This window comes from Rhineura floridana, chromosome 1 (assembly GCF_030035675.1).
Source record: "Rhineura floridana isolate rRhiFlo1 chromosome 1, rRhiFlo1.hap2, whole genome shotgun sequence".
NCBI classification, from domain to species: Eukaryota; Metazoa; Chordata; class Lepidosauria; order Squamata; family Rhineuridae; genus Rhineura; species Rhineura floridana.
This window is the reverse complement of record NC_084480.1, coordinates 220,349,996-220,376,098: the sequence shown is the minus strand read 5'-3', so window position 1 is coordinate 220,376,098 and position 26,103 is coordinate 220,349,996. Positions and strand designations below refer to the sequence as shown.

The 26,103-nt window shown below is 42.2% G+C and overlaps 1 protein-coding gene and 1 long non-coding RNA gene across 7 annotated transcripts in view; one reads left to right on the top strand and one right to left on the bottom strand.

Annotated features, from left to right (window-relative positions):
• Positions 1-26,103, top strand: part of LOC133368967 (cytidine monophosphate-N-acetylneuraminic acid hydroxylase-like) — a 149,707-nt gene that overhangs the window by 54,404 nt on the left and 69,200 nt on the right. For 2 of the 6 annotated variants that reach the window (XM_061593723.1, XM_061593713.1), the window contains exon 2: positions 21,220-21,270. The exons of 1 other annotated variant lie outside the window; for it this stretch is intronic. In XM_061593723.1, coding sequence (XP_061449707.1) covers positions 21,260-21,270 — 11 coding nt within the window. In that variant the 5' untranslated portion in view covers positions 21,220-21,259. Of the gene's footprint in view, positions 1-20,893; positions 21,271-26,103 lie in introns of those variants that run through there. 3 more of the 6 variants (XM_061593750.1, XM_061593705.1, XM_061593732.1) reach the window with 2 other exon arrangements.
• On the bottom strand, positions 1,066-25,250 carry LOC133368995 (uncharacterized). Its single transcript, XR_009758801.1, has 3 exons — positions 25,048-25,250; positions 20,370-21,254; positions 1,066-2,092 (listed from the first exon to the last, which is right to left on the bottom strand). It is a non-coding gene; the product is annotated as an uncharacterized LOC133368995 (long non-coding RNA).

Sequence of the window (26,103 nt, the reverse complement as noted above, 5' to 3'; positions counted from 1 at the left end):
TTTACAAAAATCTTACCTAAAGTCTAACTCCATACTTTACATGCACTTTACCTATCATAGCTTAACAATGTTGGAGTAACAATGATCCAAAATTTGTGAAGAAGACAGCTTTGACTACCACCACCTTGCCTCCTGATTCAGCTATGACTTTCCCCACCAAATGTCCACCACAAAGTTCTTTGCTTGAGCTGGAAGAGATTCACACTGTACTTTTTGAATTTGGACTCAAAAGATTACATGGCAAAATACAGGAACATCGCCATCAGTTGTAAATGGCGCATACATGACTAAATAGCCAGGTTTCCTGGCAAAATCACAGAAGCAGGGACCCAGACCTTTCCAAATATTTTTAATTTAATTGCATATGTGCCGATCTTAATTTATGATATGGTGCATGGGTTTTGTCACTTAAACTAGGTGTATTTTGTTCATTTACTTATAAATGCCTTATAATCACTCTAGAAAGGTGCCTTGTAAGTAAGTGCATACCAGTTCAGAAAGTTAAATCTGTTTTGGCCCTTTCCCGATACTGTGGTGATAGTTTTCTATCTATAGGATTTATGCATGTACAAAAAAATTGTCTTTCTCTGTGGTGGCACCATGACTTTGGAACACCCACCCAATGGAGATATTATTTTTTACTCCAGGTTAAAAGCTTTTCAATTGCCCAGACATTTTAAAATCTTGTATTCAGGGGAGTTTTATTCCTCTGGATTTTATTATGAAAATGGAAATGGATTGCCTTCAGGTCGATTCCGACTTATGGCAACCCTATGAATAGGGTTTTCATGGTAAGTGGTATTTAGAGGGGGTTTACCATTGCCTTCCTCTGAGGCTGAGAGGCAGTGACTGGCCCAAGGTCACCCAGTGAGCTTCATAGCTGTGTGAGGACTCAAACCCTGGTCTCCCAGGTTGTAGTCTTACACCTTAACCACTACACCACACTGGCTCTCAATTTTATTATATTGTGGTTTAATGTTTTATGTTTTAATTTTTACATATGCCATCTTGAAATCTATTTTTATTAAGGCATGGTTTATAAATGTTTAAATGAAATACATGCACAAATAATACTCTATATATCTATATTGGACAGTTGTCCATATACAAAATGAGGTTGCCATATTGATATTGCAGATTTCATTTATTAAGATGTAACATAATCCTCTGGAAACTTGGAAAGGAAATCATAGCACAGTGGCAGAGCTTTGTATGAAGAAGGGACCAGGTTCATTCTCTGACCTCACAGTTATATAAAAAGGATTGTAAGCACTAGGGCTGGAAAAGACTCCAACTAAGGCCTCAGAGAGTTGCTGCCAGTAAGAATAGAGTAGGCTGGGCCAGATAAACATGTTACTCAGCATAAGGCAGCATTGTATGTTCATGTGACCTTCTCTTTGTGAAATACTGCCTTAGTTTCAGTGGGGTGCAACAGGATAAAAATGTCTGGCAATGCTGAAAAGTCCAAATATAAAAATAAAACAACTAAATAATTGAAATGTAGGTGATCATCACATGGCTTATTCTACCCTGTCCATCCTGCAAGGTTGGGAAAGGTTCACAGGGATGAAACTCTATGATTCATTTTATGTTGATCCTATGTACAGATGGGTCACCAGAAGTGAGTCACTGAGAAAAAGGTGACCCCATGGAATAATAACTGAGATTGTTCCCCCTGCTCATGTGATCTATGAAAGGCTGTCTTATATTTTGCAATACAGTAGGGCCCTGCTTTGCAGCGCCCCACTTTGCAGTGTTCCATCGATACAGCGGTTGTCAATTGCAGAAAGGCCCCACTCCTACGGCGCTTGTTCCACTTTTATGGCATTTTTTGGGCGTTGGGCACCATTTTAGACAATGTTAGTGGATGCGTTCCGCTTTACGGTGGATTTCGCTTTACAGCGGCGGTCCGGAATGGAACCTGCCATATGAGCAGGGCCCTACTGTATAAAGGTTTCCTGAAGAGCCTAAGACTAATTCCACAGCTGGGATATCTCAGAGCAAATTCTTCTTCCTTTGAAAGTTCTGGGCTATTCTTCACCATTCTTTTCTTATTAGCAACTATTGACAGCTAGCTTTTTCCTCTTCGTTTCTGAGGAGAAAAAAAGAAACGAAATGTTAAACACTTTTTCATGTGAGGAAGGATTGACACCTAGTGGCCTAATGCTGTCAAAAGAAAGAAAGATTAAATATGTAATTTTGCCAATGGTCTAAACTTCTGTACAGCCATATCTTTCAGTTGTCTGTCACTTGGAGGGGTGTTAAAAGAGTGGCAGTTAAAGAATGGGCCTCCTCTTTAACTCAGACTTTCAATGTATCAATCTGTTCTAAACAAACAAACAAACTGTAGATGAAAAATATATGTGTGTATAAATATAGATTCAAGGTGAAATAATCTGGTCTAGTTTCATCTTTGATAAATATTTACTTCTGATTATACCGTTTTTAAAATGTGTACCTAGAAACATAGGTGGCTGTCCATGTGTTGCTAGACTGTAACTCCCATCATTCCTGACCATTGGTTGTGCTGGCTGGAGCTGATGGGAGTTTTTCATCCAGCTACTGGAGGGTCACAGGTGTGCCACCTGTGGGGGATGCTCAACATCACTAAATGGACGTGTTACTATTTTAACCCTCTCAAACAACGAATTTTGTAACAGATTTTTCATATTTTTATCAAAAATGAAACAAATAAACAGCGTATCATAAATGTGGAAAGGATTAACACATATACATTAAATAAACAGGAAACAAAATCTACAGCACAGAGAATAAAACCAATGTCATATATGTAAATAAAGAAAGTACCTATGAGAAATAAGGCATGGCATGCTAGTGCCCCAAGACTGATGGATTCTATAAATAACTTTAGGGGGGAAATCAAACATAAGATAAATTGAGAACAATCAAGCTGCAAACATCAGCGCATTTCCTGTCCTTGGACTCAGACGACAGTCTACTACCCACGTGATGGACTGGCTTCCAGGGAAAATCAAACATAAGATAAATTGAGAACAATCAGTGGCCATGTCAATAGGACAAAGCTCTGTTAGGGGGATTAGGAATGATCCTTTCAATGGGCAGCAAGAGTAGCTGGCAGGGAGGAGTGCCTCTGTGGACCTGGCCGCCCATCAATGGTGCCACTTACTAAACTTGTCGCTGACCTGCCTGTCAGACCCCTACTCAGGTTCTGGCCTCGTTAACGGATCTCTCACACTGGCCCCAGCACAGGTCTCTCACGATCCCATTACTAGGCGCCACCACTTGACATTCTGTAACGCAATACTGCCCTGAGTGTGCCTTAGTCTCCTCAGATTGCTACTGGTGTCTGGGTGCACTTAAAGGCCACAACCCCCCTGTATCTTTCTGTCTTTAAAGATTACAGCCCTGGGTTGCTTTTGGATACCTGCTGCTGTTACACTATCCCTTCACTGCTGCTACCATTGATACTGTTCCCAGCTTTGGTATTGCTCTGCCCACCCTTCTGGTCTGTAATATTCCAGCCAAGGATCAGGTGTGTTGTTAGACCAAAACTATTTATTTATTAACACAAGGAATAAACAAGACTACTTTAAGTTCAGTCAACATGCAGTAACCAGATTGGTAACAGGGACCAGATGGTTCAAACATACAAAACCAATTCTGGTCCGCTTGCATTGGCTACCTATATGTTTCCGAGCTCGATTCAAGGTGCTGGTTTTAACCTATAAAGCCTTACATGGCTTAGGACCACAATACCTGATGGAAAGCCTCTCCCGACACGAACCCACCCGTACACTATGCTCAACATACAAAGCCCTCCTCTGGGTGCCTACTCCGAGGGAAACTGGGAGGCTGGCAACAAGGGAGAGGGCCTTCTCAGTGGTGACCCCCAAATTATGGAATGATCTTCTTGTTGAGGTGTGCCTGGTGCCAACACTGTTATCTTTTCGGCACCAGGTCAAGACTTTTTAAAATTGCTTTTTAAAAATGTGTTTTTAAATTTGTATATTTGTTTTTAATGTTTTTAATCGTTGTAAACTGCCCAGAGAACTTCAGCTATGGGGCGGTATACAAATGCAATAAATAAATAAATAAACAAACATGTGTGTGGTTACATACAATAGTTGTCTCTTTATATCGCTTAGTCCTAAAACCTGCCTCACTACCTGCCTAACCACAATTCCACCACTCCAAAACCCAAAACCAACAACAACCTCCAACCCCTCTCCAACTGTCCTTCTCTCCTTTATACCTTCAGCCACCCAGATACTCAGCCAATCACAGCTCAGCATTCCTTAACATGCTAACACATGTACTCCCCACTCTCACTCACTCTACTTACCACATTTACTTTACAAAACCGACACTTACCATGATTACTATACAACATTTACAGGGGCATCACAATCCCCTCCTTTAACAAAAGCATAGTATTCATCTTGTGCCCAAGAATAATACAACACATTACAACAGAGTTCATATCACTCAAGAAGAGAGTGTCCATCCAGTCCAACTTCCTGGTCAGGTGACTGAAGTCTCTGGAACCTGCCTGGAAAGTCTGTCTGCAATCACTTTTCCGTTCCTTTGTTATGTACGAAGTCCACTAGATATTCCTGCAGTGCCCATGACCATCTCTGGAGCATAGTGTTACTGTTCTTCATCGAGTCCAGCCACATACGTGCACAATGATCGGTGACCATGGTAAATCTTCTTCCCCACACGTAGGGACACAGTTTCCTCAGGGCTCACACAACAGCCAAGCATTCCTTTTTGGGTACCAACACAGTGCTAGATGCCCAGGGAATATTCGATTCAAGTATCTGTCATGGCCCCTTCAGAGGACTCAGAGGAAGAGGAAGAGGCAGAGTTGGCAGACCCAGGGGAAGGAACTAGTGGAACCCCTGAGGACACAACTCTGGCTCTTCCCCAGCTGGAGAATGTCCAGGACCTGGCTGAAGCCCCTCAATCGGATTCTGGGTATGAACAGGAGGCTCCCCTCCCTTCCTGCAGAAAGGAGACACCAGCGAGTAGCACAGCAACGAAGGAAGAGGTCTGGTCGTTTAAGAACAAGCAGCTCTGAGCAGCTGGGAGACTAATCACGGGCACCTGGCTTAGGGAGTCTGTTATAAAAGGCAGTTCATGGGTGCAGCAGACAGCTGACTACAAGGTTGGTTGTGACCCCTCGTGTGTAACACCGTTGCTAGCCTCTAGACCTTTGGACTGGACCCCTGGCTTCCTGAACTCTGCTTCCCTACCTGGACAACGCTCTTGGACACTGCTACTGGCTAGTTTGTCAAGCCTTTCTTCTGCCAGCCGGCCTCCTTTCTCTGCCTGGCCTTGACTGATTTATTGCTCAGCTAACTGCCGGCTGCTTCGTTACTGCCCAGACCCTAGCCCTGAAGCTGACAGTATCACACCCAGCTCTAACATTTCCTTCAACTCCTTCCTGATCTCTTCAATCACTCTTCCATTCACTCAATAGGGGGTAGACCTTAGTGGAGGGTGATTGCCAGCAGGGGTGGCTCCAGGCATGCAGGGGCCCTTGGGCATCAGCTTGCCCTGGCCCCCCAGTGGGTGAGTGTGCATGCACATGTGTACGCATGTGCGTGCCCCCCGCACTCCCCTACCAGTCTAGTCTTTACCATTGCCCTTAATGAAGATGGTGGCCACGGTTTCCCTAAGGGGAATGAAGCCTCCGCCACCATCTTTGTTGATGGCACACGTGTGTGCTACGTGCGCACATCTCTGCCATCAACTAAGCTGGCGGCAGCAGCTTCAGTACCTTAGGGAAGCTGCGGCCGCCATCTTCATTAAGGGCAATGCTAAAAAGCTGGCTATCACGTAAGTGGGGGGCATGGGGGGGGCACGGATCACGGAAGGGGAGCAGAGGGCCCCTCAGGGGCCCCTCAAGGGCTCCTGTAGCTCCAGGGCCCTCGGGCCAGTGCCCAACCTGGCCGTCCTTTAGAACTGGCCCTGATTGCCAGTGTCTATAGAGTATTTTGCAACACTAGTTCTACCAGGTCTGTTATCAAAGAGTTCCTCATGTTTACTCAAGACTCTTGGGATTTGCTCTTTGACCTAATCATCCACCTCGTCTGATCACTCCAGCTTATCTAAACTTCCCTCTGTTTTGCTCTCTTGCACCAAATCCGGCAAGTCAGGGCCACTCACTTCAGGAAACGAGGTGACTTGTAAAACCCTTGCATCTCTGGCATGATAGGGCTTTAACATGTTCACATGTACCACTTTGTGTTTTTCCAGTTTGTCTGATGTTATAACATAAGTCAAGGTGTCTAATTTTTCTCAAATAACAAATGGTCCCTCCCAGCTGGCTTGTAACTTTTGTCATGTTTTCTGGGAATAAATGCCATGACTATATCCCCCATTTCATAGGTATGTTTTCTTGCTGTCCTGTCATACCAATAGCTATTTTTGTTGAGATTGGCTCATATTTTCTTGTACTACTTTCATCATGGATTCTAATTTATTACTTAAGTCCATCACGTAATCTACCATGGACGTTTTATATTCCACCAAGGACCCTTCCCAAGAATTCTGTAACAACTCTAAAGGACCCCTAAATTTCCTTGCATACACTAACTGAAAAGGTGAAAACCCAGTTGATTCTTGCAGCACCTCTCGGTAAGCAAACAAGAAACACCCCAAGCATTCATCCCAATCCTGTGAGTGATCCTGTACATAGCTCTTTCAGCACCCCATTAAAACTTTCAGTTAACCCATTGGTAGCTGGATGATAAATGGTTGTTTGTAGATGCTTCAACCCACAGCACTTCCATATGCACTGCATAACTTCCCCCATAAATACACTGCCTTGATCTGTCAAAACTTCATGGGGAAAACCCAGCCTCATAAAAATCTTCAGTAAGGCTTCTGCCACCACAGGAGCTTCTACTGATCTCAATGCCTCAGCATCCGGGTACCTTGTGGCATAGTCTACCACCACTAAGCTATCTCCAGCCATGCCTTGAGGGTTTAGAGAAAGGACTCACTATGTCAATTCCCACTCTGTAAAAAGGTTGTCCTATTATAGGAAGGGGTTTCAATGGAGCCTTTGTTTTCACTCCACTTTTACCCACTCTTTGGCACACTGGGCATGATAACAAGTACTGGTTGACATCTTTGGCAATATTCGACAAATAATAATGCGCAGTTAGTCTCTTTTGTCTTTTTTTATACCTAGGTGTCCCAAGCAAGGTATATCATGTGCCATTACTAGCAACCTAGATCTGTATTTGCTGGGAAGTATTAACTGTTTGACTGGTTCAGTTTTTATCTCTCTCTTTTGGCAGCCACATTGTATATAGCACCCCATTTTCCCACACTGTTTGATCCCTCATGCTTTCTGTAAAAGGGACTCCTTGTGGTAGGGCTTGCTCCTTTATGGTTTTCAAGCTGGAATCTTGTTTCAACTCATCTCTGAACTCCTGTGCCTCTCCAGCAGCCAGCAAGTTCAGTACTGGCAACAATGTCTCATTCTCTCCAGGCACACTAGGAGTTGCTATGGTGACCTCAGGCTCAGTTACAAGCTCCACCCTGTTCCAGCGTCAGATAAAATGGCTTCTGCAGCTTTGCCAAGCTGTTGCCTTGTCACCATAAAATGTCCCTGTGATCCCATTACATCTCTGCCCAATATTATGGGTTCATGCTGTTGGGCATTGATACCCACTTTATAAGATTCCTCTTTTCCTCTCCAGTTCAATTTTATTAAGGCCACGGGAATGCTCTCTGGCTCACCTCTCACACCTTGGATAACTAGTTTTTCCTGAGGTAAAATTTCCTCAGCTTTCACTAGATCTGGCCTCAACAAGGTCTGAGCGGCACCAGTGCCCAGCACCAGTGCCCAGCAAAGCCCAGTATTTCGCCTCTTGCACACATACTTCTTCTCTTAAGCTTGAGTCAAAATTCTGCACATTTGACCAGCTTATTTGACAGAATTGTATTTTCTTAGTTTCCCCTTCTCTCAGCTCATTTTTCACTGTTCTTACTTGAACAGGATTACTTGAACAGTTCTTACTTGAACAGGATTACTGATGGGGTTTGTAGCTTCACATTGAAAACGGAGATGTCCTGGCCTACCACATTTGAAACAGATTTCCTCCTCCATTTTAGGATACACAGACCCAATTTGAGGTGTCCTGTGTCCTTCTGATTTTATTAGAGGGTTTACTCTCTGTGGTGCCACATCACACTTTGTCACCACGTAAAAATGTGTCCCTGTGATCCCATCACATCTCTGCCCAAAATTACAGGCTCATGCTGTTGGGCACTGATACCCACTCTGCCTTGTCACCATAAAATGTCCCTGTGATCCCATTACATCTCTGCCCAATATTATGGGTTCATGCTGTTGGGCATTGATACCCACTTTATAAGCCTCTTTTCCTCTACAGTTCAATTTTATCAAGGCCATTGGAATGCTCTCTGGCACACCTCTCACACCTTGTATAACCACTTTTCCTTGAGGTAAAATGTCCTCAGCTTTCATCAGATCTGGCCTCAACAGGGTCTGGGCAGCACCAGTGTCCAGTAAAGCCCAATATTTCATCCCTTGCGCACACACTTCTTCCTTCGTGCACAAATGCTGCATATTTGACCAACTTATTTGATAGAATTGAATTTTCTTAGCTTCCCCCTCTCTCTGCTCATTCTTCACTGTTCTTTCATGAATAGGATTACTGGTGGGGTTGCTAGCTTCACTCTGGAATCGTTTACCATATCCAGAACATATATTTCCCTTCATTTTAGGATACCCAGACACATTTTGAGGTGCCCTCTGACCTTCAGATTTTGTTAGAGGGTTTACTCTTGGTGGTATCACATCCCTTCTGCCATTTATATTGGGTTTTGTTTTAAAATATTTTGGTGTCTTTCCCAACCAGCCCATTCAGTTTGATGTGAAATGATCTGCCAGCTCTGCAGCCTCCTGTACAGTCTTAGGGGAACAATATTTAACCAGTAACCTAATCTCTGGTGGCAGTTGATGGGGGGCGTTACAGCCTTTCAGGGGGGCATTGGCATTGGCATGACTACAACTTTAGGGGGGTGTTTGGGTTCATTAGGGGGGCGTTGACATTTGGCGGTCTGATGCGACAGTTGAATCATTTAAGTTTAATTTTATTTAATACACAAATCATTAATTTTTAAACTGTTTTGTCCCCAGTTACAATGTATTTAATAGTCTCAGTTCATGGAAATAACACTGTTAATAGTGAGTGCTCCTTAGTAAAGAAATTCTGAATAGCGGCCAGTGTCATATCAAGGAATGGGGATATTAGCCACGCCCCGGCACTAGGTAATGTTCCAACGCTGTCTTGAGGGATGTTGGAACCAATCACGAGAGAGTGTTTGATAAGCTGGGTGTATTGGTGGAGGGCGCATTCTTCCAATGGATGAGTGCCGTGTGCAAACAGGTGACGCAGACAGTCAGTTATTCGCTGGTTTTCTTCAGGAATGGGACACACTCACTACCCGTTGTTTCTGTGATGTTTAAATGAACTTGTTTAACGAAACAATGCCGGTAAACTGAATGAGTTTGTTGTTAAGTAACACAGTGTATTCTATTGGTTCATACTGTGTGGACTTAATTAGTTAGGATTTAGTGCAGGGAATTGCATACTAGTGAAGAATCAAAACCGTTTGGATATTGTTAGTCGTGGTGACTTAAGACTATTACTGTCCAAGTATACTCCAGATATTGTGAAGTTAGCCAAAACTCATCAAGCTCAAGGATCACACTAGTATTTTATAATAAATCTCATTTTATTTACTTTTCTATAACTATGTATGTATATTAATAAATCATACTAAGAATTCAACGTGTAATCTAAGTGCAATAAAAAGGCATGATAAAAATGATCAGTAATAATCATTGAAAATACCTATGGATGATATGAGGAGGGCGTTGGATAGGGGTGAATGCACCTTCCTCATCCTCCTGGATCTCTCATCAGCTTTTGATACCGTTGACCAAGGCATTCTCCTGGACTGCCTGGAGAGGCTGGGCATTGGGGGCACTGTACTGCAGTGGTTCTGCTCCTTCCTCTCTGATAGGTACCACAGGGTGGAACTGGGGGATGAGGTTTCAGACCCATGGCCTCTCACTTGTGGGGTGCCACAGGGTTCCATCCTCTCCCCGATGCTATTTAACATCTACATAAAGCCGCTGGGAGCTATCATCAGGAGATGTGGGCTGCAATGCCATCAGTATGCGGATGATATGCAGCTCTATCTCTCATTTAAGTCTTCACTGGGGTTGGCTGTGGAAACCCTGTCCAAGTGCCTGGAGTCGGTGAGTGGCTGGATGGGAAGAAATAAGCTGAAGCTGAACCCTGACAAAACCGAGGTACTGTTTGTGGGAGACAAGAGAAGGTTGGGGGATGTTAACTTGGTGCTTAATGGGGTACAATTGCCCCTGAAAGACCAAGTCCGCAGCCTGGGGGTCATTCTTGACTCCCAGCTGTCCATGGAGGCTCAGGTCTCGGCTGTGAGCTGGGCAGCGTTGTATCAACTCAGACAGACAGACAAGTTTTTATTACGGTCACAGACCCATATGAGGCAATTAAAATATAAAATACAAATATAAGTGATACAGAGATAAAATGGAAATGAGGTAGAGATAAAATAGAATAAAAATAGAGTCTACAAGAGGAGTTTAATCAGAGTGTTTTAACCTCTTGAGTTGTGCTGCGTAGACAAATTTGGCCACTGACCTCGTTAGATGCTTGTTTGAACCTTCTAGAAAAAGAAGAAGAAGGCTTTCGGGAGATTTAGTTGGATGTTTATTTATAGTTGGAATAATGTGTTGATCGCGTTCTTGTGAGTATAGTGGGCAAACAAAAAAGACGTGCGAGAGGGTTTCTAGCTCTCCTGTTTTGCACGGACAAAAGCGCTGATCGTAGGCTATTCTCTTATATCTCCCTTCTAATATTGCTGAGGATATGCAATTAAATCTAGCCTTTGCAAATGAGTGGCGGTATTTAGGAATTGTTAGAAACTCCAGATATTGAGCATGGTTCAAAGGGTCAAAACGCAGCTTGTGGTGTAACGGAAAACAGGTTTTGGAGGCTGCTGTGGTTGAGCTTTGGAGATCTATATCATTGAGTCTTTTCCGGATGGAATATCTAAACGCTGAAGGATCTATGGAGGCTAGATGTTCTAAGGAGAAACCAAGCCTGGGTAGTTTGTCATGAAAGGTTTTCATCCACGTGGAAAGATAAGAATCTTCCCAGAGGGATGCTAAATATCCGGGTGGGGGATTATAAGAAAGTTTGGTCCAGTAATTGAAAGCAAGGCACCATGCTTGACATTCAATTGATGGTAAATTGACTTCCAGTCTGAGAGCAGCATTCAGGACACATCTTGGCATCCTGAAGATTTGACGCAGGAAGGTTGATAGTACAGATTCTATGGAAGGGTTATAAGTTAGATCCAGAGAGGGACACCGTACAGTAGTTGGGGAATAATCTTAATTTTGAAAACCTGAATGGCTGCAGGGATATACTGCCCCCCTTTGGTGTAAAAATAGCGTTGGATGTTTTTCGCTGTGGAACGAGCAGTCATTACTGCAGCACGAATATGTGTAGCCCATGAGAGAGTGTAATGAAAAATAATACCGAGGTATTTATAGCAAGTAACTTGGGAGATTTATTGTCTATTGATTGTCAATTCAGAGATTACAGGACACTTAGAGAAGACTACAATTTTAGTTTTAGTGAAATTTATGGTTAGATGATTTTCTGAGCAATATGCCATAAAGACCCTCAGCAGACGTTTGAGGCCCACTTTTGAGAATGACAGGAGAGCTGTGTCATCTGCATAGAGGAGGATAGGGCATCTGTTCTCATTGACTTTGGGCACATGGAAGTTCGGGGATAAACATCTTATTCTCAGATCGTTCAGAAAGAGGTTAAAGAGTAGTGGAGCCAGAACGCAGCCTTGTCTAACCCCTTTCGCTGTGGGAATTGAGTTGGTCAATCTGCCATCTCTACCGCATCAAACACGAAGTGAGGTGTTCAGATGCAGGCTGTAAATGAGAAAAAGCAATCTTTTCTCAATGGTTGTGTTTGCCAATTTGGCCCATAATGTCCCTAGAGATAGAATCAAAGGCCGATTTTAAGTCCATGAAAGCGACAAATAGGCCGTTCCCTGCTTGAGTCTTGTATTTCTCTGCCAAATGATGTAAAAGTATGCAGTGATCTATGGCAGAGCTACCTTTTCTAAATCCTAGCTGTTCCCATCCCAGGATATTTTCCTCCTCTATCCAGATGGATAATTTTCCTTTTAGGTAACTAGCGTAGAGTTTTCCAATTACCGATAGGAGGCTAATTGGATGGTAATTGGAGGGATCGTCTCTTGGGCCTTTTTTGTATACGGGAATGACTATAGCCTCACGCCAGGCCTCAGGAATATGGCCGGTATTGTTTATGAAGGTAAACAAGTTAGCCAGAATGGGGACCCACCATTCTTGATGAGTTTTCAAAAGCTCTGGTGGTAGATTATCACAACCTGGTGCCTTTGCGGCCTTTAGGTGAGTGATTAGGTCTGATATTTCTTCCTGGGAAACAGGGGGCCACACTGGTAGATTTACATGGTCAAAGGCAAAAGGGTATTTTAAAGCGGAGTGACAAGTATCCTCTTGTATAGCAAGGTAGTATTGTTCCCATATGTAGGGGGGGATATTACAAGTAACATAATTGGTGGGTCTCAAGGCTCCAGAAACAAGGAACCAGAATTTTTTTGGATTTTTGGATTTGGCAGCAAGTATTAGTGACTTCCAATCTTCTTGCTGTGCTTGCCTCTTTTTTGTGGCTATTATGGACTTATAATTCCTTTTGATGGTATAGTATTCCAAGGGGAGATTGCTTCTATTATGTTGTCGGTATTGCAAGTATGTTTGTTTTAGTTGTCTCTTAGCAATTAAGCAATCTTTGTCAAACCAATTAGGGCAACCATCTCTCAGGTTTGCCTTATTGTGGGAATTGGAGACTAGGTAGGAATTTAAAATCTCTATCAAGGAATCATAAGTGGTTAGGGTCGCTGGGATGTTAGAGGGATTTCCTAGTTGTACTTTAATGGCCAAGGCATAGGGGGAGGAGATAAAAGCTGCTATCTTAGAAGCTATTGTTGGGGACTGTTTGGATCTCCTGACAGTGTTGTTCATTGGGTTAACTGCATGTTGATGCTTCATTTCTAACCGAATTTTCTCTTTTGTTTGGATTGAGAGGGTTAACGGCAGGTGGTCGCTATCTAGTCTCATGCCCACAGAGAATTTATCTATTACGTACAGTAACTGGTGGGAAATTATTATGTAGTCAATTACACTGCTTCCTCTGTTTGAAATGTGGGTGTATTCGGCACAAGTATCCAGGGGTTTTAAACCATTAAGGATAGTAAGATTCCTACTTCCAGTTAGTCGGGTTAAGCAGATTTCCAAGTAATTAACCCTATGATCTTTGGAGGCCCTGTCAGAGTGGTAGACATAGTTACCAGTGTCCTCACCCCCCCATAGTTTCGATGTCATAAGAATCTCATTGTTGGGACCTATCCTGCATTAAAGTCCCCCATGATAATTAGTAGAGCTTTAGGAAATCGGGCCTCCAGCTCAGTTAAATAGGTCTCAAGGTCATCCCATGTTTGATCGGTATCCACCCTAGATAGGGGAGGTGGGATATCAACGTTGATTAAAAGTAAAGATAAAGAGTTGAAGCATCATCAAAACAGACATAGCAATATTGTTACATGGGTGGATGTTTTTACGATGCGCAGTCGTTGATGTAGAGATTAGAATTGCCAATCCTCCTTTAGCTCTACCTTTGCATATCCCTATGGATGTTTTTGCTGGAAGGACACTAGAAGAAAAGCCATCCAGCAATATATTATCGGTATTCCAGGTCTCCTGAAGGAAAATTATGTTGTATTGTTGTAGGTATGTAATCAGGTCTGGGTTTTTATGTTTTGCATTCCAACCTGCTATGTTCCAGGATAATAACTGTAAAGGAGGGTTGGTCAGCGAAGCTTTCCGAGTGATATATGGATTCGTTGAGGAGGGGAGAGTTATAGATCTCTGTAGCGAGGGTGTTATATGGAGAGGATGTCAGTGCAATGTGTCAATTCGATTCAAGGAACCTGTGACATCCACATAAATGACTCCAGATGTCTTAGCGGGGATGGAATATTTGTTCGAAGTTGGAAGTGAATTAACTGTGGGGTATTGTGAATCGCTTAAGGGTGGATAGGAATGTTGTTCCTCTGTCTTCCTATCAACTTTCATATCCTTGAGTCATTGGATTAACTGGTGTAACTTGTTGATTATCAACACGCGCTCTGAGTCTGGAAGTTGGGAGTAAAGTTCCATTAATTGGAGCTCCTCCGGCTCCAGGTCGTTCATTAAAGATGACAGAGTTTGAGATCGAGTGTGGAGAACGGGAGGACAGATTTTGATTGAAGAACTGGACTGAAGGGGAGACCCTGGAATATCATATGTTGAAGAAGTCCTAGTCTCAGGAGGAGTCGCATTTGGAGTTAGGGTATTGTATGACACTAGTGGTGAAGGAGAGGCAGAATTTATACAGTAGCTATGTATTGTTAAGCCTCGAGACTTAAAGCCCTCCTTTAAAGAGTAGATCTGATTAGCGATATTGGAAGAGTGCAAGGTTACAATCAATCGGCATAGGTCAGTTTCAGAGGAAGCATTGACCATAGATTTAATATAGTTCATGCGGTATGAAAGATACAGGAGATGGGCAAAGCAGCTATCCAGAAAAGGGATGCTTGGAAAGGAAGGCCATCGTCCAGGGCCTCTCAGATTGTATGTCTCTACTAATTTGTCCTTTTGCAGTACAAGGTTCCAGGGAAAGAGTTGAGTGTTGATAGAAATTGATCTTATATCCAGTTGTGGCGTCGATGACAGAGCACTTGATTCCCCAGCCCTATTTTGTGGCTCATATCTAGGAGAATTGCTCCCTTGTTTTGATAAGATACCATTCTTGTGTGGGCAAATTGTGTTGTTAAGGATGGTATGAGATCGTGGCCTATGATTGTAATTCGGCATTTGAGGATCAAGAAGCTTAAATAACGGCTTGAAGTTCATTTTCCTTTCAGCTGTAGGTTTGTTATTTTTAATGTTCTTGGATTTCTTAGCTGTTCTAGAGTGTTTGTTTCCCAGTGGCTGACGAAAGTTTCTTCGAGAAGGTGTTCTTGTGATTCCCTGATACTTCTGCTTTTGGTCTCTGTTTTAGCTAGTAGTTGGCAAAGTTGCTGAAGTTCCTTGTTCCTTAGTTCGTTGGGGGAGGTGAGGTCCGAGAGTTTCCACCAGAGTGGTGAGTAGATTATTTGTTTCAGCTATGTAGACTTTAACCAAACTCAGTTCTTCAAATAGGAGGGCTTGCCATCCATGAGCTGCAGGCTTAGACGCCGAAGGGGAAGTAGATGAGTGAGAAAGTGAAACAGAACTCAGTTCAGGCAAAGATGATAGTTGTCTCTGGGATTCGTGATATGAATAGATTGTAATCACCTCGGAGGGAGGACCCTCTATCAATGAGTTTGTGGTACAATTGAAGCCAGCGTCAATCAGCTCCTCTGCCAGAGATTTAGCAGCTATGCTAGCAGCATATGCTTTTACTGAAAATGGATGATCTAAGGTCCGTTCGTGTGGCTCTGGTGGTGCTAAGTTAATTTTTGGCACCAATTGGGAATGAGATAAAATGGGTGCAGAGTCTTGAGAGTGTGAAAAATATTCAGTGATTTTTGTTTGGAAGTTAGTTTTCAAATTGTCTTGCTCCATTTCTGTATTGGCTCCTACTAGCAGCTCCTAAATAGACCAGTTGTTTACAGAGCTGAGGTGATAAGAGATCTTTCTCGGTTCCAGAGGCCGGTCACAGGGTTTATGAGTGAGTAAGCCAAAATGTGCCAGTTCTGTCTGGATTTATTGTAGTAACGAGACAGGGCATTTACGCCTAAATTTAGTTCGTCAGGTGGCGTAATTAATGGCTACACAGCAGCCAAGGATTAATGGCGTTCCCGACCCCTCCGGTTTATAGCCTTCAAGGGTCAGGTACAGTTATGCTGAGTTATTCCGGTAGATATTCTGCTGCAGAAAAGGCTGTAGAATCTTACAGACAGGTTCCAGCAAAGTAAATTCCTGAAGGCAAGCTCAATACAAATCATTAAGCAGAAGATTTAGCAAGATTGAGCAGCAAAAAAGAGCGTGTCTTACCGGAAGAGCGTCTCACCAGAAGTCCCCGTTGTATCAACTCCATCTAATACAAAGGCTGCACCCGTACCTTCCAAACCATCTGCTCCCATTGGTGGTACATGCCCTGGTTTCCTCTCGCCTAGACTACTGTAATGCGCTCTACATGGAGTTACCCTTGAAAACGGTCTGGAAGCTGCAACTGGTACAGAATGAGGCGGCTCGCCTGATTAAGGGTAGCCGCCGCAAGACCACATCACTCCTGTGCTGAAGGAGATGCACTGGTTACCAGTTGCTTTCCGGACCCAATTCAAGGTGTTGGTTTTGACCTTTAAAACCCTGCCCAGTCTATCTGGAAGAGCGCCTCCAGCATCATCAATGTTGCCACCCAACAAGATCAGCCTCAAAAGACCTTCTCTCTGTCCCACCAGTTAAAACAGCTAAACTGGTGAGAACTAGGGAGAGGGCTTTTTCAATCGTGGCACCCACTCTGTGGAACTCCCTCCCAAATGACATCTGCCATGCCCCCTCCATGATGAGCTTCCACCGGACCTTGAAAACCTGGCTCTTCAGGCAGGCTTTTGGAGCGGGTTAGGTTTTAGTGTTATTGTTGGAATTTTAAGGTTTTAATGTGAATTATATGTTTTTATGTTGTACATCGCCCAGAGTGTGCGACTAATAAATTTAATAAATAAATAAATAAATTTTATGCATTACTCATATTTTAAGGGACGAATAGGAAGCATTGGCATATACTTAATCTGAGGGGGGCGTTGGGCACAAAAAGATTTTGCAAAGTGGCGTTGGGTCGAAAAAGGTTGGGTAACGCTGGTCTAACACCATGAGGCTTTTTACCTCCTTCACAGATTGAACTTTCACACTCATCATCCACTTTTCAAATATATCCATCAATTTTGCCCTCAACTCCACAAAAGACCTCCCTGTCTGTAACTGGCAATTTCTGAAAAGTTTTCTGAAATAATGAGGCCACAATTTAAATATTTTAAACACTGCTTCCTTAAAATCAGCATATTTCACAGGCCTGTCTGAGGGGAAACATTTATACACCTCAGCCAATTCTCCTTTAATTAAGTTTGATAAATATTGCATATATTTATCTTCTGATAACCCCCACATCTGTGCTGTCTTTTCAAAAGTTGTGAGGTAAATTTGGGAATCCTGTCCAGGCTCATACACGGAGCAATCTTTTAGAGTCACTTTTATTTTTGCTTCACCTCTCTCTTTTCTTATCTCCTCAGAATGAAACTTCTCCCTTTCTAATTTTAACCTTTCCACTTCCATCTCAGTCTCCATTCTCAATCTTTCAGCCTCTTAAGACCCGCTGCTTCTCTTTTTCCTTAGCCTCCATTCTCAGTTTCCCCATCTCATCTCTCTATCTTTATCCTTTTCCTCATGTTCCCATCTTAACTTCTCTCTTAAATACTCCACATAGGCAGAATTACTTGAGCATCCTTCTGGGGTCTCTTTTCTCACAGGCTCTTGGTTTTGGACCAATGTATAACTGATTAGTGTTATGCACAATTCATCTACCCTCATGAGGTAAATGAAAGACTATACATTTCTCCACCAGCTCTTTCCTCTTCATTTTCAAGTACTCAGCCATGTTGCTAAGAACTCACAAACTTTACCACACACACTTAGAAGCTATCTTTGTTTTTAATTCCCCACACAACCACACTGTTTTCTGGGGACTCCCTCTTGTTCATATCCCACCACAACTGGCATTACCTGTCAGACATCTACTCAGGGTCTGGTCTTGTAATGGATCTCTCACAGGCTCTAGCACAGGTTTCTCATGATCCCACTACTAGGCACCACCACCTGACACTCTAACGCAATACTGCCCTGAGACTGTGCCTTAGTCTCCTCCTCAGATTGCTACGTAGTGTTTGGGTGCACTTACAGGCCACAACCCCCCTGTATCTTTCTGTCTTTAAAGATTACAGCTCTGGGTTGCTTTTGGATACCTGCTGCTGTTACACTATCCCTTCACCTCTGCCACCATTGGTGCTGTTCCCAGCTTTGGTATTGCTCTGCCCATCCTTCTGGTCTGTAATATCCCAGCCAAGAATCAGGTGTGTTGTTAAACCAAAATATTTATTTATTAACACAAGGAATGAACAAGATTACTTTAAGTTCAGTCAACATAAGTGTGGTTACATACAACAGTTGTCTCTTTATATCTCTTAGTCCTAAAACCTGCTTCACTACCCACCTAACCACAGTTCTGCCCCTCCAAAACCCAGAACCAACAACAACCTCCAACCCCTCTCCAACTGTCCTTCTTTCATTTATACCTTCAACCACCCAGCCGCTCAGCCAGTCACAGCTCAGCATTCCTCAACATTCTAACACATGTACTCCCCACTCTCACTCACTCTACTTACCACATTTACACTACAAAACCGACACTTACCATAATTACTGTAGAACATTTACAGGGGTATCACACTGCTCCCTCCTGCACCATCCCAGTAACAAAGATTTCTGCATTTGTATTGTTACGCACCATCCCAATCTCTGAGCGGTGTGACATGTCCAGGGATTCCTGCACTTATCCAGAGGTTGGTTTCCTTGGAAAGATGGTCAGCAGAGACTATGGTGTCTTATAGGATATCTTGCTTTTCCATCAGGCTTGTAGGGAGGTACCCCAAAGCCATGGTGCAGAGAGCAAGCGTCTCTGTGTCTCCTTAGTTCCCCGCTTCTCCAGTCCACACTAAAAACATACAAGCCTCCCTATTGCTCTGGGATGGGGGGGGAGGGAGCCAGCCAGCCAGGTGATGGGGGAGGAGGGCCTCTCTCCTGAAAAAATTTGAAATGGTTCATATTGCCTGTCTGGCAAAGTCTTACACTTGTTAATGGGGGCACTTGACATACCCATTAGCCACTCTATTAGATGAACAAAGGAAACTAGTCTGATCAGTGAAACAGGTTTCTTCCTTTGCAGGTTGTATCTCTTACAGGCACACAGTTATAAACAAAATTATAAACAGATATCATCCAAACCCACCCCCACAATCTTATAACACTACCCCCTTCTCTGAAAAAGGTGTGTCCCAGACCTGCAGACAAATAGAATAACAGCTTTCTCTGCAGAGAAATACCAGATACAGGTTAATAAGACACTGAAATATACATCATCAGGGTCATAGCACAGTCACTTTTTCACACAAGTACAAAAACAGCCCATTCCTTTAGACATGTTTTCAGTTAATTATGCTCTCTTTAGGCTTCCTCTACTTTCTTGGAGCTCCCAGTCACAGTTCTGCATCCAAACAGCTTACCCAGGCCTCATACTTGGCAGTGCCCAAGACAGTGAGTTCCTGACATGTTTAAAGCAGATTACAGCCTTAGTATTGGAGCTCCTTTGTCCAGCCTTGTGCCACTATAGCACAGCAGCCCTCAGACACACACACACTTTGCTTTGGTCCCCAACACAAAATCTAACAGGCATTGAATAGCAATGCAAAAGCCTATCAGCATAATTCCTAAAAAATCATTAAATAGTTCATATCCCCACAGGGATGCAAAATACGCAAATCAAAAGCATTTCAAAAGGCAATGCTAAAACCATCAGGAAGAATTCCTACAGCAAATCAGCACATAGTCCCATAAACACAACCCCCATCCCCAAACCATGCAGTTGGCCACATGGGTCCTTTGCCTGGGGCTTCATGAAATTCCCAGTCCAAGCTGATCCCTGTTGCTGCATGAAGGATCTTAGGACACCTCTCTAGGAACACATCTGCTCTCTCACTGGCCCACTGTAGACTGGATCCATCTTCCTCCCACTTGCTGCCATGGAAGATGTCCCAGGTCCAGTCCACTTCATCCCTTGCCCAAAACTGCAAATCATAGTCCTGCCACAAGTCTTTATCTGGGGGAATCTTCTTCAGGACTAGCTGGCCTAATCCACCCAAGTTGGCAAAAAGGAATCTCTTTCTGTTCCCCCTCACCATCTCCATGGCCCTAAATCATGGGCCTAAACAGAGGCAGCTAATCCTCCCATTGTCTCTTGCCCTCAAAACTCACGGGCCACTGGGTGACCCTTCTTGCTGGAGTTTAAGGACTGCACCCAGCATAGGAGCCAGATCCCACCCTGTTAGGCCATCTCGGGGCACCCAAAGGGCAAGGTCACTCAAGGATTTTAGCTCACCTATTCTTCCAGGTACTGGCAGCTCCTCTTTGACATGCACACATAACTCCAACTTTTCCTCCTGTACTTTCTCTTGCATAGCCTTTTGTCCAGGTACTGGCAGCTTCTCCACATGCACACAACTCCTCCTGCACTTTCTCTTCCACAGCTGGCACACAGGGGGTGAAGAAATCTATCAACAGCTGCTCTTCTCCAGCCTTTCTTCAAGGCCCTTTCTTCCTCCTGCACTACTTCTTCAACAGCAAGCACACAAGGGGCGTAGAAATCTATGGGCAGCATCTATTCTCCAACATGTACTCCACTTTACTCTGAGGTATCTTCCTCTTCATTTTCCAGTCTGTCCTCCTCTAATTCTTGAGGCTTTACTTCCAGCTATCTGGCATCTTCCCCACTGGCCTGGGCCTCTCAGTGTCTTAAAAAGGCCCTGAGTGGTGTTCAACCATCATCTTTCATTTCTGAGCATCATCGCTTAGTACTATGCACCGTTAAATTCTCAGTACTATTTGCCATGGACATCAGCCAGTTTTTCCTCAGTTAGCAACAACACCTGGGAACTTCACAGGTTTACACCAGTCTCTTGGTATACGTGTCATACTTCACCATAACATTCATTTCTGGATTCTCACCATTGTGATAGTGAACAGCTGCAGATCTTATCATTCAAAGAAAGTGATTTTCTAGCATTAAATTCTCAATTTTTACATTTCCCTATAGCTGTTGTAAAACTCTCTAAGCTTGTAGCTGCCGCAGTGCCAGTCCCACTGTAGTTCACAGGATTTTATTCCAGAATCATTATATTTTGTTGATGGTCAGACAGAACAACAGTTTATGACTTCATTTTTGTTGTCAGGAATTCAACATCATTTTTCTCCTCTACTTGTTGATCTATCATGGAAAAAAGGTAAGATTTCTAAATTATATATATATATATAATTTTTCAAACTGTTTTCAGTTCTATATTCTGTATAATATAATAATAGTGCTCATAGCCATTTACAGGAAAAAATAAAGCAATGTTATTAGAGTTCCACCTCTGAGAGAGTAAATGCTTTAAATATTAAAAGCTTGCAAAGGGTCCTATAAGGGTGTTGGCATTATTTGGGACTCAGAGCCAAACTAGACGTGATGGGAGCAGCAACATTTGTGGTTCTGTTCTTATATGTACCCTTTTCATATATAATGTATTGAAAGGGGGGCTGTTTTTTCAAATGGAGCATGCAGGTGAGGGATGCAACAATGTTCCCTTCTCCCATCTTATTGCATTGCATCCTGTAGCTTTAAACATTTCTCCCAGAAGTAAGCCCGGCTGAAGAGAAAATAGGTTGAAAAACAATGAAGCGTGGCAAGGTAAGGTGGCAACAAGGCAGAGTTCAGCTCCTCTTTCCTATGCAGAGATGCATTGATTAATTTGGTGCTAGTTTGTAACACAAAAGGCATCACACATAAAAAAATGGTGGAGAACGTTAAAATACGCCACTTATCTTTATGTCTTGCAAATGCATGCCACTTAACTTGTACACAGCAGTTACTTGCATGGACAAAGCAGCCATACATATCATGTCACAGAAGTTAACTTACAGGAAAAGCAAAATGTTAGTTTACCACAACTTATCTAAATGACAGGATGTAGCTGGAACACTGTGTTGTATTATCTGTACAAGCAGCTTTTGCTCACAGCCATATTCCGTGAGTTATTTTTAAATTAAGAGCATGCAACTTTCATTATTCACATTTAAATTGTACTATTTGTATAATACATATGCTGTGAAGTAAGTGCCATGTGAAATATAGGTTTTCTATACGCTATAGCACATAGTTAATGTTAGGTTAAAGATAGGCTTCTTTGCTATGTCTGAACGGTAGTGGGAATGAGAATGAAACAAACTATAGAAGGTAAAATATGAAATGTATGAGATTCGTTTCCTGTTTTACCTTCTATAGTTTGTTTTTCCTGTAAGGTAACTTACCTGACGTGAGGCATATGGTTGCTTTTTCCATGAAAATAACTGCTGCGTGGAAGTGAAGAGGCATGCATTTGCAAGAAGAGGTAGTATGTTCATGTATTGTCATGTGCATACATCTTCTTCAACCTCACTTGGGATGATCCTATATAGTTTAATACATATTCAGTATGCATTATACTAAAAGCCTAGCCCTAAACAACTATTTTATCAATCACAAATGGCATGCATTTCCTGTTGGGCAAAAAGGCTCTGTTTCAGAGACTGACTCAGAACAAATTAAACCAGAACTATCACTAGAAGCTAAAATGACAAAACTGAGGTTATCATACTTTGGACACATCATGAGAAGACCTGATTCACTAGAAAAGACCATAATGCTGGGAAAAACAGAAGAGAGTAGAAAAAGAGGAAGGCCAAACAAGAGATGGATTGATTCCGTAAAGGAAGCCACAGACCTGAACTTACAAGATCTGAACAGTGTGGTTTATAACATATGCTACTGGAGGTCGCTGATTCATAGGGTTGCCATAAGTCGTAATCGACTTGAAGGCATATAACAACAATATATGTAGCTATAAGTAATTGAAAGTTAATCCCCCCCCAAAAAAAGATAACGGGTGATGATCCAACTAAGTCATATTCAGAATCAGAGCTTGGAAGATTACTTTTAAAAAGTAATAAATTACAGTTACAATTATATGGCCCCAAAAAGTAGTAATTACTGTTACGATTGCAATTGCTGTGAAGGTACCTGATTACTTTTTCTCAAAAGTAATCACTACAATTACATTTCAGTTACTTTAAAAAATGCCTACAAGGTGCTGGCCTTGGCTGCTGCACATCTAAGTAACCTAAAACAACATTAAAAATAAACACACACATACAAAGGTAGTAGAATAATTCTTTTTATCCATAAGATAGCAATGGTGGTCTTTCCGCTGGTAAGGGAGGTGGGGAAGGAGTCAGAGGCCACTACTCAGATCTTTGCACGTCAAACCAAGTGCAGCCCCCCCGCACTCAGCCAGCCAGCACAATCTCTCTCACTTAACCACCTCCCGGACCCTGCCCTGCCACTAAGGCACCCCCCCCAAGCAAACATTTTCCCCTGAGATGCAAAAAGTTAAAATATTGCAAATGCAGCACAGTAGCCAGAGAGGGTGGTGGAGGCCAATTTGTGTGCCAAGTGCAAACACAGTAGTCACACACACATGTTGTCATCTTTCACCTCCACAGTTCTTTATCTCCATTCTTCTGCTGCCTCCTTCTCCTTTATCCATGTTCTTGCCCTCCGGCTCCTTTTCCCCTCCCCTCCATTCTTCACCACCACCATCCATTTTTTTAAACAATTGTTTTCTCCACTCCACCCCATCTCACTCTCCACCTCCTCCCTCATCGCCTCCTACCCACCCACAGCGCATGAGGGAAGAGCGAAACTGCACAGAAGCCCAGTTTGAGGCACACAATTTTCATCCACAAATCAGAGGAGCAGAATGTTTCCCCTGTTTCCCCCCCCAAAGTAATGCCCCAAAGTAATGCTGGAAACATTACAATTACTCCTCAAAAGTAATAAAATTACAATCAAAATGTAAAGGAATTATCCACTCGTTCCTCAAAAAAGTAATGAATTACAAGTAATTTGTTACTTGTAATGAATTACTTCCAAGCTCTGTTCAGAATAGACCCATTGAAATTAATTAACTATGCTGGATATCTTCCAATAATTTTCAGCAAGGATCCATCTCTTGCAGCTGGTCAACTGAGTAAATCAAATTGAACAAGTGAACATTTAAAATAATTTAAATAGCTGCAGCTTTCATTTTCATCCTGTAACAACTGGAGCAAACACCATTATGTTTTCAAGATTGAAAGCTCAGCACATAAGATGAGATGCGTTGAAATACATATGCATGGGGGGAGGGGTAGTGTAATCTGATCATTCCAGCAATTAACATTTTATTTAAAGTAATTTTGTATGGTGCTGAACTATAGACAGCTTATCTTGGTAAGGCTCTAGATATTGTACAATATATGTTTGTTCCAAGGCTGCCCTAAATCTCCCGCCAAGTTCACCTAAAGTACTTCCACATGCAGAGATAGGAGAAATGCTCTTCTACTTCAAATATGGTATATGGAATTTTAGCTACCTATTGACATTTTCTAGCATGGATAATCCTAGCCTACTATATAGGTTCCTGGAGCCATAGGAGCAGACAAAAACATGTTTAGAAAATCATGGTTTGCAAGCTGAGCAAAGTTATTACATTGAATGGATTTGGTTTATCCAATTTATTACATTTAAAGCAAACTGCATCTAGGGCTGTGAATGCAACAGTCGCCTACAGCAAAACGTTCCCATTAGCCACATCTGGTAGGGGAATGGATTAATCTGCCAAGTAGTTATGAAATCTCTTTGAAGCTGAGATTTAAAAATGCACTCCAGCTGATCTTACCAGATTTTACAGTAAAAAGGGTGGGGTTTGACTAGAGTAGTGGGCTCGTTTTCAGAAGGGAGAGGTGGAGATGCACTGGATTTGGCAAAACAGTGAGTATGTTTCTCTCCTAGATCTTCATTTCACTCTAGACTATGAGATACTGAAGTTCAGCTTGATTTGGCAGTAGTAAGGCTATCCCATATCTCCTCATGGTTAAAATATTTTAAACCGCACATTCTAAAGACAATAAGAAGTCCATTTTTGAGAAAGCCATTTTTTTACCTCTTTGAACGTTCAGCTGATGACCATGAAAAGTTCTTGAAGGACATCACACCTATTTGAACACTGCATGTGTGGTTGCAGCAGGGGCAAAATTAATGATCTTCCTAATTCTTCAGTAAATTGATCTTTTGAGGAAGCACCTTTTTTTGCAGTTAGGAAAGTACCTGCTAAAAAGCAGAGAAGACAGAATTACCAAAGCAGGTGCAGTTTAGATCAGAGTGAACTTTGTCCAAAGCGCTTCTGGGTTGTTTTGCACTGCTTTTACCCTGAACTATAGTTCATACATTTTTTCTCTTGAAACAGATTGAGTAATTTAAATCAAGGTCATTTTAATCACTAAGAGAAAACACCAGCCAAAACAATTTCCCCCCTATTTTATATATTACCAGAATAGGTATGGATTAGGGATGGACTGAGTAGCATAATTCTGATATGTTTCCTTTTCGATGGTGCACAGGCATAGGCCTATCCTATCCTGTTTTGTGCAGATTTTTTTAAAAAAATCATGACAAGTCCACATTTAAATTGTACATATTTTGTACTACTGTTTTTGTAAAATGCACTACTTTATGTAAAATATGCATTTTTCAATGCTATTCAATTATTTTTTTCTGTAAAATACAGAATTATTTTTTAGTATTGCCTAACTTGTACACTTTTTCCTTTTCTTACATGGTATCTCATACAGTAACAAAGGAAAGCTTACCATGTTGTAAAAACATAAAATAAAAATTAAAACCAAACTATTTTTGTAAAGGGAAAAATGCAGTGTAATATTGTGGTTATTTACTCAAAAGTAAGTCCAACTTTCTCCAGTGGGAGTCCTAAATAAGTGAGCACAGTGTTGCAGGCTTAATAACTGTTTTTATTTTATTTTATTTTACCTCAAAAAAAATCCAAACTAAACTAAACATTCCTTTAAAAAATTATAACTTTGTATCCCCCCTGCTTTGAAATCTCATTGTTAAAAAACAAATGGTATGTTTTCTTTTGACTGGTATTGTTAGATCTCATTCTCTACTTTCCACTAATGTTGAGCAAAATAGGTTGACTTGT